The sequence below is a fragment of the Amblyomma maculatum genome, chromosome 9, assembly GCF_055883805.1.
Source record: "Amblyomma maculatum isolate TAMU_Amacu chromosome 9, ASM5588380v1, whole genome shotgun sequence".
In the NCBI taxonomy this organism is placed as follows: Eukaryota; Metazoa; Arthropoda; class Arachnida; order Ixodida; family Ixodidae; genus Amblyomma; species Amblyomma maculatum.
In genome coordinates this window covers 61035647-61054698 of record NC_139352.1, presented here as the reverse complement: position 1 = coordinate 61054698, position 19052 = coordinate 61035647, and the positions used below count along the sequence as shown (strand labels likewise).

The 19052-nt window shown below is 43.8% G+C and overlaps 1 protein-coding gene across 2 annotated transcripts in view; it reads left to right on the top strand.

Annotated features, from left to right (window-relative positions):
• Positions 1-412: 412 nt before the first annotated feature.
• LOC146179171 (uncharacterized) overlaps positions 413-19052 on the top strand; it is a 37357-nt gene continuing 18717 nt past the window's right edge. The window contains exons 1-3 of one of the 2 annotated variants that reach the window (XR_014700699.1): positions 413-658; positions 1341-1545; positions 2429-3327. Coding sequence is in view for 1 of the 2 variants with exons in the window: in XM_084578854.1 (XP_084434980.1) it covers positions 1472-1545 (74 nt within the window). In the remaining variant the exon portion in view is untranslated. Of the gene's footprint in view, positions 659-1340; positions 1546-2428; positions 3328-19052 lie in introns of those variants that run through there. The other variant, XM_084578854.1, reaches the window with a different exon arrangement.

Sequence of the window (19052 nt, the reverse complement as noted above, 5' to 3'; positions counted from 1 at the left end):
GAATTTCTCTATTCCACAAGTTCCTGCTCAGCACGCTGCGCAAACGAACGCTTGGTAACACGTTTTTGCAACCGTGTGATTCACGCTACAAGCACATGCGTGCCAGTCACCTTACCTATCGTACGTGAGTGAGCCTCGGCTTCGAAAAAGCTCGTCACGACGCTTGCCACATAAAGTTCAATCTCCCTAAGCACACTAAACATTCAGCATACCTGCCACTATCAGGTAGACATGACCGTGCGCTTTGTTCCGTGACGCCGAGCCCGAGCTTCGCCGAAGTTTGCAAGATAGCGAACGAAACTGGACAGTTCACACGCAGTATACGCATCAGCAGGAGGGCGACACGCGCGTGATAACGAAAGCGGCGCGAAGCGCTTCATCACGATAAGCAGTGGGCACGTTCCCGATGGCCACGAATCAGGGCGTCTTGTCAACCACGCGACTTCGTTTTGTTGCGCTCCTCAGTGCTCTTCCTTTCTTGTCGCACCTAAATCAGAAGAAAGCTCACTGATTTCGAAGCTCCGTTAAAATGAACTATTGCGACTTCGACACCCAGTTCCTATGGTTCAGAAGGCAGCGGATAATTGATGTCAGAAACGAATGAAGAACACGCAAGGTTTGTGCCTCCACGACACCCTGCAGCCGGCCTAGTGCCTAGGTAAGTGCTGACTGCTTGAAAACGTTGGGCTTTGTTTGAAATCGCGATGGCTCGTCACAAACAGATAGTATCGTTTCCCTAACTGGCGCAAACCAAGACTTCTTGCACACATTCATGATATGCTGTGGGATGCAAGTCGGTCTGTGATTTTTGCTCGTTGTTACAAACTTTTCGCAAAGGCAGCCTTACAGAAAGCGCAGTCTGTGCTGTAAGCATTGAACTAAAGGCTACCGGATGCAAATGCGCAGATTCTGTCCTGGTCGCGGCGGCCGCTTTTCGATGGAGGCAAAAATCATGCCTCCCATGCGCTGCGCGAAGTCAGTTAAACCCCTCATGGTACAAATGCACCGAGATGCCCACAAAGGCATCCCCCATAGCCTGTGTCCCGCTGCTGAGTTAATCCATATAAGAGAAAAAGAACACCGAATTGTGCAGACATATTACCTATGCTGTTGGGCTCATTTTACTCTGATTAACTTACTATTGGGTCTTTAGGATCAAAGTTGTACCCTGTTAGGATCTTAGTCTATTTTTGAATTGGTCATTCTTATACCACTCAAGTACAAAGTGTCATCTCCTTGGTAACTCCTGATATTAGTCGATAAGTGATATTATGTACTTGCGTGCATGTGGTTGTGGTTATGTATGTACAGTTTCAAAGCTGTTTTATATCTCGTTACAGTCCGTTACCCTAACATCATTCTTCAAAGAATGTATTGGCCAAGTTTGGCAACGAAGTGGGTAACGAAGAGGTCGCTGCACTGAATGACACACATGCATGGGGCTTCAAACGCACCGTAGAACGGTTGACCAATGCAACATTGCCCTTGGAACGGTGTATTTTATGAGGACACTCGCCTACGTAGCATGGAACTTTACCAGGCGAGGTAAGTAATTTTTGAGCGATAGCTTATATAACTTGTTCGGCCGAAAAGCCATCGGCGTTGTAGTTGTCGGCAACGCTTGTCGGAAATAACCGGGGGCTGCGTTGAAAAAAAAAAAAATGTATCGTAGTAATTTATCGTTGTATTGAGTAATGGTTGATTGTTTTGTGATAAGCAATGGCGATTTAATGAAATCATTATAATGAAAAAATTAAGAAAATTAAAAAGTTATCATATTGAAAGGGATTGTTCAATTGTGTCGAAATGCCCAAAATAAAACGCGATGATTGATGATGGTAATCATGAATATTTGTACTGTCTAATTGATTAACAAAATAATTGAAAAAGATGTATTCGAAGCTGTCAAGTTGTCAAAATGTTCATAATGAGAAGCCAATACTTAATGATGCTAAACGAAAAAAATTAGTGTGTTTAATTAATTGTTATAGCTGAAGAAATGAAACCTTTAAAAAATAGGGATCAAAGTTGTTCAATATGCTTACAATGAAAAGGCAATGCTTCATTATGCTAATGAAGAAAGTTTAGTGCGTAATCGATGAAACAACCAATTTAATTATTCAAATTCGAAACATTGCTCATAATGTCAAATTGCGCAGAATGGATAGCTAATGGAATTCCTGATGCTAAGTATCGATGGACAAAAATTAATAATATATAATAAGAAACAAAATTTATGAAGTACAAAAAAGAAAGGTACACAATTATGAAATATTGTTTGCTAAATGGAGACTTGTTGTAAACATGGCCAATAGGTGATAGCAGAGAGGTGTATGTTCTGCTGTGAGTAATGAATAAATATTTCTACTAGAGAACGAAGGATTCAAAAGTTGGTACATTGCTGTTTATGATTATTGTTCGATTTCAGCTTACTTTTGAGCTAAAACTTCGTTTTGAGACTACGGTGGACATACTGGAAGCCAAGCTCATCGAAGGGAATCAAAAGCTACAGTTTGAAGACTTCTTTTTGACAGCTACCTTTGCCCCAGGAGAGCTGCGTTCCAATGATGGTGGTGCAACTATCGCTCGCAGAAACATACGCGGCTTGGGTTTGTTCCATGTTTACGACAGTTCTTTCTGGCTACGAAAACATGCTTATTGAAGTTCAACAGGGGAGAGTTTTGGCCAGTTGGTTCGAGACATATTTTGGGGGTGGGGTGAACAGTGTTTGTTTGTGTCGCGGTTCCTGTTTCCCCCGCTAATACGCTTCTTGAAATAGAAGAGTGATTGACTGCTTACAGTGCTCTAAAACAAATTCCATAATTGGAAAATTTTGAGGAAAAGAAATGCAGATTGTGGGAAACATGGCATGAAACCACAACTCACTCAATTGGGCCCATTGATACCGTATTGCAGGTACTTTGCGCTGTCCCGGACGCGTGAACCTAAAGGTTTAATTTTGTCGCAATTGCATCACTGTTATGTTTTTTTTTCTTCGCATTTTCACAGGTAATAATCATACGGGTGCCAGATAGGCAATATAGTGTAACTACGAGCGAGTGCATTTCTCCTTGCGAAATGCCACTTTAGTGATCCGGTGTTATATTAAGAAGATAATTGTCATCAATCACAGTGTGCTTTGGAAACACAATGTTCACTACTTCATATATCAGTTAAGGTCAACCTGCTCGTCCGCTTGAACTTCAACATGCCAGTGGTCACAGTGTGGCTATGTAGCTTAACCGTGGTACCACCTACGATGATCAGTTCAGTCGTTCAGTCGTGTCCGACTCTTCGTGACCCTAAGGACCATGTCACGCCACGCTTTCCGATCTCTCACTATCTTCCTAACATCCCATAACTTCATCTGCAGTGCCTCGAGGATGCCATCTAACCATCGCGTTCGCTGCCTACCCCTTCTCCGGCGACCCTCAACCTTTCCCAATATCAAATCTTTCTCCAGCGACTCCTATCTTCTCATCAGATGACCAAAGTAGCTGAGCTTTAATTTTAGAATTTGACCCTCCAATGAGCAGTCAGGGTTTATAGGCGACAATATCGACTGATTTGATCTTCTGGCAGTCCAAGGAACTCTCAAGAGTTTCCGCCAGCACCACAATTCAAACGCGTCAATTCTTCGGCGGTCAGCCTTCTTCACAGTCCAACTCTCGCATCCATACGTCACAACTGGAAATACCATAGCACGAGTTATACGGATCTTGGTTGGCAGTCTAATGTCTCTGCTCTTTATTAGGCGGTCAAGGCTAGCCCCATGGCTCTCTTTCCCAGAAGCAGGCGTCTCCTAATTTCATGGCTGCAGTCTCCTTCCGGGGTAACCTTGGAGGCCAAGAAGAGAAAACCTGTCACAGCTTCCACTTCTTGTCCCTTGATGCTCCAGGACCTGATAGGGCAAGACGCCATGATCTTTGTATTTTTAATATTCAGTTTAAGCCAAGGCTTCTCACTCTCTCCTTGTACGCGCATCAGAAGTCTCTTGAGTTCCACTTCACTTTCTGCCATTAAATTGGTACCTATGATGATATTGATGATATTGATATCAATATCACCTATGATGATACCACCACTTAACCCTTGACATTTGAGAGTTGGCCCTCGACTTTTCACGTCAGATGCACCCTCTGGTGTTCTGTCTTGTAGTTGACGACGTCATCGACTCCGTAGTATCTGCAATCGAATCGCTGCAAACCGATGTGCGCCCATGTCTAAACCTAAGCTCAACAAAAGCCAAGCCAAGCAAAACTACGCTTTCGCTTCACCTGGCTAGGTTTAGCAAGGTTAAACTTAAGCCAATTTTGGGGAACAACGCAGGCGCGTTTGCTCGTCCTTCTCTATGTTCTCAAACCGATGCCACTGTTGCTTCCTTCCACATCAGGCACACTGCAGGGCACGATAAGCGTCAAGACAACATTTTAGTGTCTTGTAAGTCTATGCAGATGGAAACGTTGAACGTTGAATTTTGACCAGCCTTAAGGAAGAAGACACGCCTTTGTTCGTTACATCACCATTTACTTGATGTTTGAGCTGTACTTCCATTCGGGTTGGGCACAGACTGTGGGTGCACATCAACGCCGGCTTGATAACGCCGGCACTGCTCCGAATAATTACCAAAAATGGCACCACTCCGGCAATGTACAGGGATTCTCGCGCCACAGGAAAACTGACTGTTAACGTCTAGAGATCCGCGTGGAGACAGTTTGCCGCTCTCAGTACGAGGCGCATCTTACAAAAAGGCAGCAGAGCAGGCAACAAAACAGAAGCACACAGAGACATAAGGACAATGCTGCACTGACAACTATATTGATCTGAACACGCACATCTGTTGTTGTTGTTGTTGTTCTCCTCTAATGTGATGGCACATACCCACACAGGGGGATCGGCCAAGAATTGGGGTGCAGAGATATTAGATTTTGAGATGTCTAACTACATCGCAAAAATAAAAAAATAAATGCTAGGGAATAGAGAAAGAAATGTCAATATGATAAACCAAAATATAAAAGAGTAAATACTAACGCACGCAGTAGGAGAATAGTAATATTTATATGTACAGATTGAAACTTCAAAGCATATTAGCAAGGTAGACGTTTTGTTTCTATTAAGAAGTTTTGAATGGCGTTGAAAACATACCTGTGGCTGTACCCAAGCATGGTAGCACCGAACGATAATAAGATCTGGTTGCTCAGATTAGGTCCCAGCTGTTGCATTGGCTTCTCCAAATACCGTCTTCTCATCATGGTGAAACTGCGGCAAAAAGGCAAGAAATGTTCTATTGCTTCCGGTTCCCCGCAGAATGCGCAGACGGGAGAAAGCGCCAAACCAGACCTGTGCATATAGAAATTTAGGGGCGGAATACGACAGCGTAGCCTTGTTAGAGAGACCTCAGTCTGCCTTGATTGACATGATTTCCTATTCCAGGAATACTTGAGATGCAGGTAGTCATCCGATGATAAAATAGATCCAGACTGCGTGCTTAATAAGGCACGCCGCCGAAATCGTGCTGCTGTTATGTACGCTGTTGCCGGGAGGATGGGCAATACAGGGCCATTCAGAGATTCTTTAGCTAGTCTGTCAGAAACCTCATTGGCTGTCACATTGGTGTGTCCTGGTACCCACACTATATGCATGAGGCTCAAATGTGAGGGGAGCAATGAAAGAAAGGTGTTTAAAATTGGCGTCCATATTCGAAGAAAGCGACAAGCACAAGGAATAAGAGTCTGTAATTACAGCCACTGTTGAGTATGTTGGGTCTAGTTTGCGCAGAGCAAGCACCACCGCTAGCAACTCCGCCTGGAAAATTGGAGTAAAATTCAGAAGACGGACTGAAAAAGCCCAGTCTAAAAGCGGACAGTATATTCCAACGCCGGCTTTTTCATTAAATTGAGAAGCATCCGTTGCTATCGTTATGCTAACGGTAAGACTTTGTAAATGATCTTCTAATAATCCATTTAAAATGTGAGGTGATAAGTGTTTTGCATTATTTCGGAAAATGTCATCATAGACAATTTGAACCGACGATGTACTTACTTTTGTTGGAAGGATGTTAGAAAGGACTACGTGCAAAGGTTGTAACAGATTTTGCACTAGAATTACCTGCGGGGTATGAAACCGAGGCCATCCGACTCCAAAAAAGGAGTCTGGCTCGCAACAAAAAATTGATATGGAGCGGTGGAATTGTGATTCATATATTTTTAGATACGTCTGGACAGTCAAGAATTGTAATCTAGTTAACAACGGTGGTATTCCGGCTTCAAGGTATAATACATTATTAGCCACAAATTTGTGGAGCCCAAGGCATAATCTAAGCGCTTCCCGCTCTAAAAGAACAAGCGGACGAATTTTGTAAGCAGGTGAACCAGAAAATAACACAGATCCAAATTCTATAATTGGTCAGACATACATAACATAAATCATTAAAAGTGCGTCTCGCCGCATCCCGGACCTTGAATTGCTTAACCTGCGCAGCATACCCACAGCACGTGCCCCCTTCGCTGCAGCATGTTCAATGTGATCCCTCCATGCCAGATGGTCATCGTAAATCACCCCTAGATATTTCAAAGACTTAACTTGAGGAATCATTTCCTGCTTAAATGTTAGAGAAAGATTTACCGGATCCTGAATTTGGAAAACAAGGAATGCGCACTTTTTAACGTTTAATGTAAATCTCAAGTCACATAACCAATTTTGAAGGGAGCTTAGGTACGATTGCAGGCGCCTGTTGAGGGATTGAATGTCAGGTGCAGCCGTAAAGAATGCGATGTGATCCGCATAGACATACGTGCGAACCTCCTGATGAGTGGGAATTGAACTCATTAAGATGTTAAAGAGCACGGGCGAGAGAACTGCCCCTTGAGGGACACCTCTGGTTTGTTGATATTTGCCAGAATGCACTCCATTCAATGAACAGTAAAATTGTCTGTTTTGTAGGAATGTAGATATCCAATCAATTAAGTATTGTGGAAAACGTAGAGATTCTAATCTGTGCAATAAAATTCGGGGCTCTACACTATCATAAGCCTTCTCTATATCGAGAGTCACCAATGCAGCATGCATTTTTTTGTGCCGCGCAAGAAGAATTCGACTCTCAAGGTCGGTATGTGCATTTCATATTGAAAATTTTGCTCGAAATCCGATTTGACAGGGACTAAGAATACGTTTTTGTTCGACAAATTCGGTAACCCGTTTGAGTACGATCCTTTCAATTAATTTTACCAAGTTTGATGTTAAAGATATTGGTCTGATATTGTTCAAAGTATAGCCACCACCATTATGTTTCCGTAAAGGAATCACTTTGGCTAGTTTCCAGTCACCAAGTATCCAAGAATGAATAATTGAATAGTTTACCAATTCTAACAAGGAATTTGGAGACACCTCAAAGAGGATCTTTAACATTTTTGACGTTACTCCATCAGGGCCAGGCGCAGCAGTTGGCAATGCCATTACAATCGAAGAAAGCTGGGAAAATGTAATTTTAGGGACATCCTTAACCGTATATACTGGGCCTACAAACATAGGGGATTTGGGAAGTGTTGACAAAAAATGCTTTTCTAATCCTTTAGCGATGTTTTCTGCTGTTTTAAGAGCTTCTTTAGGAGTCGAAACACATGAGGGTAAATTTTCTGAGATAGGAATCTTTTTCCGTGATTTTAAAAACCTGAAAAGTGCACGTTGGTTATTAGATTGTGAAAGGTAATTGAAATACTCAGTATCATAATTGTCTTTCGCTTGTGCGACTGTGCGTTTAAATGCAGCTGCAAAAAATTTATAATCATGCCAATTTTTGGGGCACTGGTTGTGAAGGAGCTTCTTCCATGCAGCCTTTCTTCTTCTATAATCGCGCGAACAATCTGCATTCCACCATTTTGTTGATGTATTGCCTTTAGATGCACCTACTAAGAATTCGCACTTCTTACGACAGGATGCAATAGCCTGGCATAATGTTTGCGATTTGAACTCTTCCATCTCCTCAGCCACTGACTCAAGAGACGAACTCAAAAATGAGTGAAACTGGTTATAATTTACGTATGATCTCAACTGAGATGTCGGCGGAGTTAAGTGGCAGTTAACCCCAAAAACAATAGGTATATGGTCGCTAGAGGTGCCACCATCAATTGTCGACCAATTTAGTATAGAAACACTAGTGTTGAAAAAAGTTAAATCTATCACAGATTGACTGTGAGCACGAACAAAAGTTGGTAAGCCAGAATTCATGCAGTTAAGGTTATTGTCTGAAAGCCAATCCCACAGACGCTTGCCGCAGGGATCCGTCTTGTAACCCCACGAAACATGGTGCGAATTAAAATCTCCAGCCAAAATAACCGAATTTTGACAATCAACTAGTAGGTGGTCTAGAGATCTGGTGTCATGAACACCATGAGGGAAATAAACATTCGCTAATGTAAACGGACTGAACCCTGGAATTTCAAAATCTAAAGCCAATAATTCAGAATCTAAAGTAGAATATTGAAAAGAAATCTTAGCCCTATGACAAAATTTTGAAGAAACTAGAATTAGTAATCCACCACCTCTTGACTGCCGATCTTGTCGGAATGATCGATAATTTTGTAAGTGAAAATGTTTTTCAGTTGTAAGCCAAGTTTCTTGCAAAACGATTATTACTGGATTATGTTTTAAAGAAAGATAAACTAAATTTGTAGTAGCTGAAAGAAGAGATCTACGGTTCCACTGAAGAACTTTTAACTCTTCTATGGTTATGTAATTCGGGCAGCAGCAACAGCCTGACCCAAAATGTGTTTCTTTGGTTTAGAGCCTAGCTCTTGCTTTTTTTTTATTTTGCTTGTGGGCGAGGTGATGACGGGTTTGACAACGGGGATCCACTGCGTTTTAGAATTCGCGTATCTGTCTCTCCCATATCTGCATCATGAGCCTCGTCTGACTTGTGGGAATTTTGCATAGTTGATGCGGAAAGAGACTCATTTTGCGAACAAGACATTGCAGCTAATGAGTGCTGCAGCACTGATAGTGAATGCCCAGGGGCCATAGGAGAAACCATAGCAGTTTGCACAGTCTGAGAAATGTGAGCTGCCAGAACGTTGGATATGCATTCTGTGACTGTTGTCACAATCCTATCCACCATTTTGGTCATGGTTGCTTCCACAGCAGTTATTATGGTTTTAGACATCGTGGAATCTAATGATGCTCCTGAAAGGGCTGACACACCTGCATACCCATGAGCTCTCTCTTTAATTTCTTGAATTGCCTCACGCCTCGAGCAACGTTTGCGGTCAATAATCTCCAGAATTTTCATTTCATGCGGTCTAGAAGGACATTCCAAAGAATTTGCTGAGTGAAGTCCGCCGCAAAGACAACATTTGACAATTTGATCAGAGCATAAGTGTGCTTTATGGGCATCACCGCATTTGCAACACCGCAAAGTGGATTTGCAACCGCCTGCAGTATGGCCATAACGCCAGCAGTTGTTGTTGCACTGCAGAGGCTTTGATGGGAGGGGATCTACTCTGAATATTAAAGGCCACGCTTTAATCTCCGATGGACAGACTGTGCCTGCAAATGTAGCAATAACCGATTCTGTCGGCACACGAACATTATTGACCTCCCAGCTACAGCGATAGACCGCAACAACGCCTGCCGCGGAAAGAAGGTCAAGGGTTTCTTGTGGACTTAATAAGGAATATACACCTCGGACTAGACCTTTTGTGCAGGCCAGGTGTGAAGGGATAAAACTGCTTACCTGATGAGAGGCAAAAGTAGAGCATTTTAGCAGGTCCTTTATACATGACAGGTCTGGCGAACGGCAAAGAATCCCACCGCGACCAAATTGGCGCACCTCGGCTATTCCTTCGTAGAAGGAAGTGGTTTCCTGAAGGGCAGCTTGAACAGCTCCTGGGTTGTTCATTTTAATGGTGCCCCCATCCTTAGGTACGAGTGCCACAGGTATGTTGCGGACACCGGAGCTCTGAAAAGCTTTCAAGGGCAGATCATCGGTCAGGAGGAAGCCGACCAAGGGGAGCGCCCTTGGCCGGGGGACTGCGTCGACGTTACCTTAAATTGACAACGTCACCGCGTGCGTTAGTCAACAGAGAACAAAAGAAGCACAGGGGAAAGACAAAACCAGGACCAGCAACCCAATACTTAGCCGATCGTCAAGTGAGCTGCGCTGGGGGCTCACTCACTCCCTATACTTTGCCTCTGCAACTAACTTCTTCCTTAACTTTAACGCCCTGCCGGTAAGCGTAAAAAATCTATTTCCATTTTCAACAGTACCACCGAAGGCGAATGCTTTTTGCAGCCAATTTCCGTGAATTTGACAGTGTTACGCTGCGCCAGTTGGACTAAAAGCGAATATAAAGAAAGACCACAGGTACAAAAAAAAGTCGCGGAAAGTGGAGTGGGAGCGGCCATCGTGAGCAGTTTCTATAAACAGAGATGTTCTGCCTACAGTAAACGCTGGCAGTGAAAAAGCTGACAATATTACCACTTCTACGTTTAAATACTCGGCCTCTTTTTACTTGCCAGGCAAAAAAGATCACGCAATGCCGATTTCTTGACCAGTTGCAAAAAAAAAAAAAAATCCCAACTGTCAAGCATTGACTCAGTTGTTAAACACAGACCCGCTTACCACTAAATACTAATGAATAAGCCCCCAAACCGAAACGTTCTGCGCGTATGAAGAAAGCACTACGAGTGTGTACAGGCTAAGATCTTGCCATTGTAAATAAATTATTGTATAGTTTGGACTGCGTTGTCTTTGTAATTTCGACATGATTACAAGCATGGCATTCAAGTGTATATAGATTGCTAAAAAAATTGCTCAAAGGGGTTTTGTCTATGGCTGTCAATTCAAGTGAGCATCTCGGCGCTTGGCGTTGGAGCAGGCATGATGAGTCGATCTTATGAACCATAAATAAGCGCCAGCGGCTCAGAAGTCAACATGCTCGCGCACAAGGCGACCATGACTGCATCCTTCCAATTACCCAATTCTGAACCCCATTTCTCTGTTTGCAAAATTCATTTTGACTATTCCAAGACATTTATTCAAACTGATGTTTAGACATCAATAAATTTTAGGGCTCTGCGTTGTCTCCAAAGCCAGCCAGGAAGGTCCTTTCAAACAGATGGAGCACGAATATGTTTGATAATTGTATGCTTTTTATTCGCATGCTGCGTTTGGACGCAGATTGTTTTCTCCCCTTTTTGCGAATTCGCATCCAGGAAACTTTGCTGGGGCACAAATACAAAAAAAAGAAGAAAAAAAACTAGCGACAGGAACCATCAATGCTTTTGTGTGCTTTTTTCTTTAGTGTAACTTTCCGCAGTGTCTTAGCAATACTTTCACAGTGTCGCAAATCGTATTGCACGCAGCCAGAGCCAGGGATGTGAAGGGCCGGAGGCGCGCGCGCGCCGAATGGAGCGTCCTCGCTGCTTTCCGCAATAGAGACTTTTAGTTTAGCGCTACCGTTTGCAGCTACCGCCTACCGCTACCGCGCGAGTGACAGTACGCATGCGCAATGGAGCGTCCTCGCTGCTTTCCGCAATAGAGACTTTTAGTTTAGCGCTACCGTTTACAGCTACCGCCTACCGCTACCGCGCGAGTGACAGTACGCATGCGCAGATCACCCTGATGCCGACAGATGGCGCCACATTCCTGGCGCGACATTCCTGTGCAGGCGCAATCACTGTTCCTGAAGCTCTGGGGTTCAGAGGTAACAGTGGCCGGGTGAATAAACCGGCGATGGAAACTAGCAAAAAACGACTGGAAGATTGGTGGCTTAAATGCAGAGAAGTAACATAATGTTAGTAATGTAGGAACAAAATTTAATAAATAGAATGATGGTTTAGTTAACCATTCTAAATCAATAATTAAGATATAGGGAGAAAAATGAGCATGATAGCTACTGCTACCACCCCGTTTCAAAGGGGACGCTCCTATATTCCATCTATCCATCCAGTCAAATATCGGCGGACGCCGCACGCGGGGACCAATCAGTGCGTGCTGTGCTGACGGTGCGCGGTAGCGGTAGACGGCAGCGGTAAGCTGCAGCGCTAAACTCAGTCTCTAATGACACCCTATCCGTCCGAATGGGACGGCCGCAGCAAAAAACCGCTGCGCGCTTAGATCTTGCTGGCGGCCGCGAGAAATAACAAGGAATAGCGCAAAACTGGCAAATGAACGCAGTGAAGCCAGCTATTTAAAATATTAAATTCAGTTAAGTAGCCCTGCGGCGGTGCTGACTTCATGTTCGTAATTCATCCCAGCCATGTACGGGCCATTTTAGCGAACTAAACCCAGCGCCAAAGTTGAGACAAAATACGTATTGGCCATAAAAGGGGCTCCGTTTTTAATCAGCCTGTAAGAAATAACAAATTCTCCCTCCCTTCACGATTGAATCACTTGTCGCTGTTTAAGAGCTGGGCACTTGCAGTTTCTGCACCCAAAGTTGCCTTGTCTTTAGGCTGTTAGTAAATATGGAAAGCAATAGAATGAATGATACCTCCCAGATTTTCCGTATCGTTGACGTGATGAAAGGAAGCAGTAGTGCTGCCGAGCTTCCTTTTGATTGGCAGGTGGCAAAGGAGAGGAAGAAAATGCATTTCCCCAGTCAGGGAAGAGAAAAAAAAGAAGGAAGGACAAGAACCGAGAAGGATTAAGAAGGATGATCCGGCGCAGCTTATACTGCCCGTATCAGAGTAACCTATATATATATATATATATATATATATATATATATATATATATATATATATATATATATATATATTGTAGTAATCCCGATCGCCGAAGAGGTAGACGAAGTGGAGCCGGAGCCTTGTTGGCACTGCACTGTTGATTCGAACGCTACCCCCGTCGCTTTGGTTTGCGGACGTTGCTTACGGTCTTGGTACCCCAATAAACACCTTACACTTGGTGGAGGTGCGGGGTACCAAGATCGTGTCATCTATGCTTCCAACCCTTTTCCCTGCCCAACGGCTGTTCTTCGCGGGGAGTGCCTCGGCTACATTGAAGAGCTGGACCCTGATCGCACTTACATGTTCTCCGAACCTGAAGTTTTTCCTCACGTCGCTGCCCTGACGTCATGTGCTGTTACGAGTGATGAGCTTCCTGTCGACGCCCTTCATCGAGCTATCGCGACCGACCTTCCGTCCGCCCAACGGGACCAAATAGTCGCCCTCCTTCAGCGCTTCAGTGCATGTTTTGACGTGTCCCAGCTTTCCTTGGGCCGCGCCTTGACCGTTTCTCATCCAATTGACACTGGTCCTCATGCTCCCCTGCGGCAGCGACCATATCGCGTGTCGCCCACTGAGCGCCGCGTCATTCGTGACAATGTCGCCGATATGCTTCAACGGGGCGTCATACGACCATCTAATAGCCCTTGGGCCTCCCCCGTAGTGTTGGTGACGAAGAAAGGTGGCACAATCCGCTTCTGTGTGGACTACCGGCGTCTGAATAAGATAACCCGCAAAGATGTTTACCCACTACCACGAATTGATGACGCGCTAGATTGTTTGCAAGGAGCGGAGTTCTTTTCGTCCCTAGATTTACGCTCTGGCTATTGGCAAATACCGATGGCTTCCACTGACCGCCCGGAAACAGCCTTCATCACTCCCGATGGCTTGTATGAATTCAATGTGATGCCGTTCGGACTGTGCAATGCCCCCGCCACCTTCGAGAGAATGATGGATAACATTCTCAGTGGGCTCAAATGGGAAACGTGTCTTTGTTATCTAGATGACATTGTCGTTTTCTCGAAAGATTTCCCTTCCCACCTTCTGCGCCTTCAGCGTGTCCTTACGTGCCTTACTAAAGCCGGCCTACAGCTCAACTTGAAGAAATGTCACTTTGCCGCTACCAAGCTCACAATACTTGATCATGTCATATCCAAGGACGGCGTTCTACCGGATCCTACCAAACTTCGTACCGTCGCAGACTTCCCCAAGCCCACAACCTTGAAAGAACTTCGCAGTTTTATCTGTCTATGTTCGTATTTCTGCCGTTTTATCCGCAACTTCGCCATTATCATCGCCTCTTTAATGCAACTTCTCGCCGGAGGCCCGAATCTCTCCTCTTGGTCACCAGCCTGTGATGCTGCGTTCAGTACACTACGCCGTGTACTGGTCTCTCCCCCTATACTCCGCCATTTTGACCCTGCCTGCTCGACCGAAATACACACTGATGCAAGCGGCGTAGGTCTGGGCGCTGTTCTTGCTCAACGGAGAACCAGGCTCAACAAAAGCATAACCGGGACCCTACAAATCCAGCGCCTTCATATCCCTCAGGTGCCCTCGTTTGGCTCTGGGTGCCTTCCTCTGCACCCGGCCTCTCATCCAAACTCTTATCGTGCTATCATGGACCTTGCCGCATTCTCGAACAATCTTCTCCCGTCAATTACGTAGTAGAGCCCTTGAACCCATCTCCAGATCATCGCCGCCGCGGCCGAGAAACTGTACATGTCGACCGCCTCAAGCCGTATTATGATCCCCCTACCCTTTTCTCACCATGAGTCGCCAGGATGGCTCCTTTTCCGCCGGGGGGTATTGTAGTAATCCCGATAGCCATCAGCTCGCGCGCCAACCCGAAGAGGTAGACGAAGTGGAGCCGGAGCCTTGTTGGCACTGCACTGTTGATTCGAACGCTACCCCCGTCGCTTTGTTTTGCGGACGTTGCTTACGGTCTTGGTACCCCAATAAACACCTTACAATATATATTGTCACGTACAAAAGGTGATTGAGGATATCAAGAATATCAAGGGGTTAGCTCCGATACAACAGCGGTGCTGTTGTATCGGAGCTGTCTATGTGGCTAGGTGGCAATGCCACCTAGCGTTGCCAGGTGGCGCATGACTGAGTGAAGGACGACGAAGTGTCGCTTGTGGGTTTTGCGTCTGTGCTGCTCACCGCTGTTGTATCGGAGCTAACCCCTTGATATTCTTGATATCCTCAATCACCTTGTACGTGACTATATATATATATATATATATATATATATATATATATATATATATATATATATATATATATATATATATATATATATATATAATCAAACCCTCTCCCCCCCCCCCCTTCTTGCTTTTCTGTGTGTTCACATCGATAGCGTGGGAATATGGGCTAGAGAAATAAAAGCATTACTCGGGACTTTAGCGACTAAAGTAGTAAAAGGCGAATGCCTGAGAAATCTCTTGTCTAGCGTTCCTGCCATCTGCAATCCCACAATTGAACGCGCGCCAAGGAACGCCACGCGACAACCGCCGCAAAAGCGGGACACACTTTGTCCACGACAGTATGAGCCATTAAAGGCTTTCGTCTTAATATTTTATTAGGCAGACAAACCAGGCAGACATCATCGACAGCTCCCTTGACGGTGAAGCTGTGGCAGCTTCTTTGAAACTCGTGCCGTTTTTGGTTATAGCCGTCCAACAGCTGACACAAAAATAGCAACGCGAACCCGCGATTTCAGCGAAATCTGTGAACTTGGTCTAATGGCCGCCGAAACTAGGTCAACATGACAACGTACCGATATTGTTATCGGGGGGGTGTCTTTCGGCCGGATATTGTCGTCGCGTACCGCCAGCTGTCGTGTAGTGTCGCAAAACAGCTACACAAGAAGCTGGATATCGCGCCGCGGTTGCTGCACCACCTTAGGACTCCGGAGGCTCCGGCTCGACGTCTGAGTGAGCAAGCACGCGTTGGCAGCTGGAGCCTTGTCTGTACGATTTCCCTCCCCAAAAAGGAGGTTCTTAGAATCCCGAATATATTCATTTTATATATATATATATATATATATATATATATATATATATATATATAGTGTCACTTAAAATGTAATTCCTTTCTCTCTATCCACTTTCACTCCCACCTTAATCCCTTCCCTTACGGCGCGGTTCAGGTGTCTACGGAGCAAGGGTGGCAGATACTGAGCATTTTCCTTCCTGTGAACCAATTATTATTATTATTATTTTAAGCTACCACCAGCCTTGCCAAAGGCGAATGCATAAACATTGAGAAAGCATTGGATATCGCATACGATAAAATGTAACAAAATTCAACAAATACTAAATGGATTTTCTGATGCCTATTCCTTAGGGGAAAGCCACAAGCAATAGTATGAATACAAACAAGCACACTGATTTATTTATTTTTATACTTTTAGTCTACAATGCAACACTTCTTTAGTACCTGATATTTATGAAGTACTGAGGATTGTGTTTAGGGGATCTCAGTGAAAATCAAAAATGATGTTGCTTTTTGAATTTGGGTCAAATTTGTCTATTTTTTTATATTTTTTAATATGGGCCAAATTCGAAGTAATGTGGAGAAAAAGAAAGACCTACAAAACGTTTGCCAGAATAAGGAACATGGGCTGGCGCAATGGAGAAAATAAATTACAAGGGCTAAAACTTATTGCGCAGTGGCAAATTGTTGGGCAAAATACTGCCAATTTCACTACAAGCAGTCAGTTCTATATAGTGATACTGATAATTCTTAAGGTATACTTTTAATGAAAATTGAAGAGCTTTTTTTTTTTTTTTATTGGAATCAGTTGTCCTTTCTGGTATCAAAATTCTAGTCGAATTCGTTGCTTTGCGGAGAAAACACCTAATGATTTAGAGCCTCACATTATGCCTGAAATTATAAACATAACTTGCATTATAAAGGCAAAAAGTTTTAGTGACAACAACGACAATGCTTCGTGCCATAATTGAGGACAGAAAATCTGCGATTTTGCCGTGCTCGCTCCTGGTGCAACGTTTGCGATTTTTTACTAAAAAACAACTGCGACAAAAAAAAAAAAATAGTCTTTAATATCTCTCTTAAATGTAAATGTTTCTGTACGCTTATTATAAAGAACAATCTACGGACAAAGTTCAGTGCGCGAGCAGCAAGGCTACAAATTCGCAACTTTTTGGAATGGCAAAAACTGCGTTTTCCACCTCTATTGATTTTTTCTTAGAAACCTACAGCGTATCTCGAAAATATAAGGCTCCTTCCTTTGTGTCGAGACATTTCCCACCACATATAAAATCTTCTTTAAAAAAAAAAAAGAAATGTAATGACACCTCGATTATCGTTCTGATCTAAACACGCACATATATAATCATTAGCTAGATTATGCCCTCTGCAGGACGGAAGTTTCTCCCATATTACTTCATTTAACCTGGTTTTGTGCTAGCTGAATCCGCCTGAATCCGCCTGAACCCTGCGAACTTCTTAACGTCATCCGTCCGCCTAACTTTCTGCATCCCCTGATACACATGCCTGCTCTTAGAACCCAGTTTGTTACTCTTCGCGACCATCGGTTGCCCTCTCTTCGTACTACATGACCTGTCCATACCTATTCTCCTTGATTCCCACTAGGATGCAAATAATACGAGTTATTTCTCTGACCAAGTCTGCACGGTTCCCATCTCTTAACGTTACGCCTAACACTTTCAGTTTAATAGCTCTGCCTTGACCTCAGCTTAAATAGAACTCTTTTCGTTAGCCTTCACGTTTGAGTCTCACGTGAGTACAGGTAAGATGCAACTGTTATATAGTTTTCTCTTGAGCGATGGCGGTAAGCTGCTAGTCATAATCTGCGAGTATATATATACCCGCCGGGGTGGCTCAGTGGTTACGGCGCTCGACTACTGTTCCCAAAGACGCGGGCTCGAATCCGGCCTCGGCGGCAGCTTTTCGATGGAGGCGAAAGGCAAGGCGCCCGTGTGCGTCAGTGCACGTTAAAAGAACCCCAGGTGGTCTAAATTACCGGAGTCCTCAACTACGGCGTCTCTCATAGCCTGAGTTTCTTTGGGACGTTAAACCCCACAAACCGACCAAACAAACCTATATATATATATATATATATATATATAAAATTTAATGAAGCTCACAGTCTACAAGTCCAAGGCAAACGTTGGGGATAATACTTTTTTTTATGTTTTTGCTTTTCGTATTGACAAGAAGTAGTGTTACGATGATTTGAGGACTAACGATTATTAAATGAAAACGCACACGCACGCACGCACGCACGCACGCACGCACGCACGCACGCACGCACACACACACACACACACACACACACACACACACACACACACACACACACACACACACACACACACACACACACACACACACACACACACACACACACACACACACACACACACACACACACACACACACACACACACACACACACACACACACACACACACACACACACACACACACACACACACACACACACACACACACACACACACACACGCTATATATATATATATATATATACTCGCTTTCTTTTGAGCCTGGAAAGAAAGATACACGGGAGACTTTCTTTATCGCAATTAATGAAATGGGGGTTTCTGAAGGTGCTCTACAACTTTCCAATTCACATTTCTGGTCTAAGATGAATATCTAAAAATCAGAAAAATTAACATAATTAGCTCATTAAGTAATTGCAAAACAAAAAAATTGCCTGTAGTGCGCAAGGAGGCTGGCAGTTGCATGCAACTGCCACATTGACCTACCTAAAATATATTATTTTGTAACCCTTGGTTCAAGTTAGCTGGGACACCCGGTATATATATATATATATATATATATATATATATATATATATATATATATATATATATATATATATATATATATATATATATATATATATATATATATATATATATATATATATATATATATATATATTGGAAGCAGGTGGGGGGCTAGAACCAACAACTGAAGTTGCCTTTGATGCACACTAACCTAGCTGAATTATCTTATCCTGTCGCATTGAAAACGTGCAAGAGTAATTGCTGGCCACTAAGCTTTTTTTCCTTCAAAATGGAGCTAGATCCAAGAACGCTCCTTCTGGATATCAAGCTCGTCTGCGCGATCCATCACGCGTCTGCATCTGCACAGGTCGGCCAGTGTGACCTGAGCCTGACAAGCATTCACGCATGCAAATGGGCCCCATGGGAGTGTTTCTATGTTTCTGCTGAGTCCAATGGGACCCCCTCCTCCACCACTTCCTATATACGTGGAGATACAAGGACTAATGGTTGAGGAGCAAATGG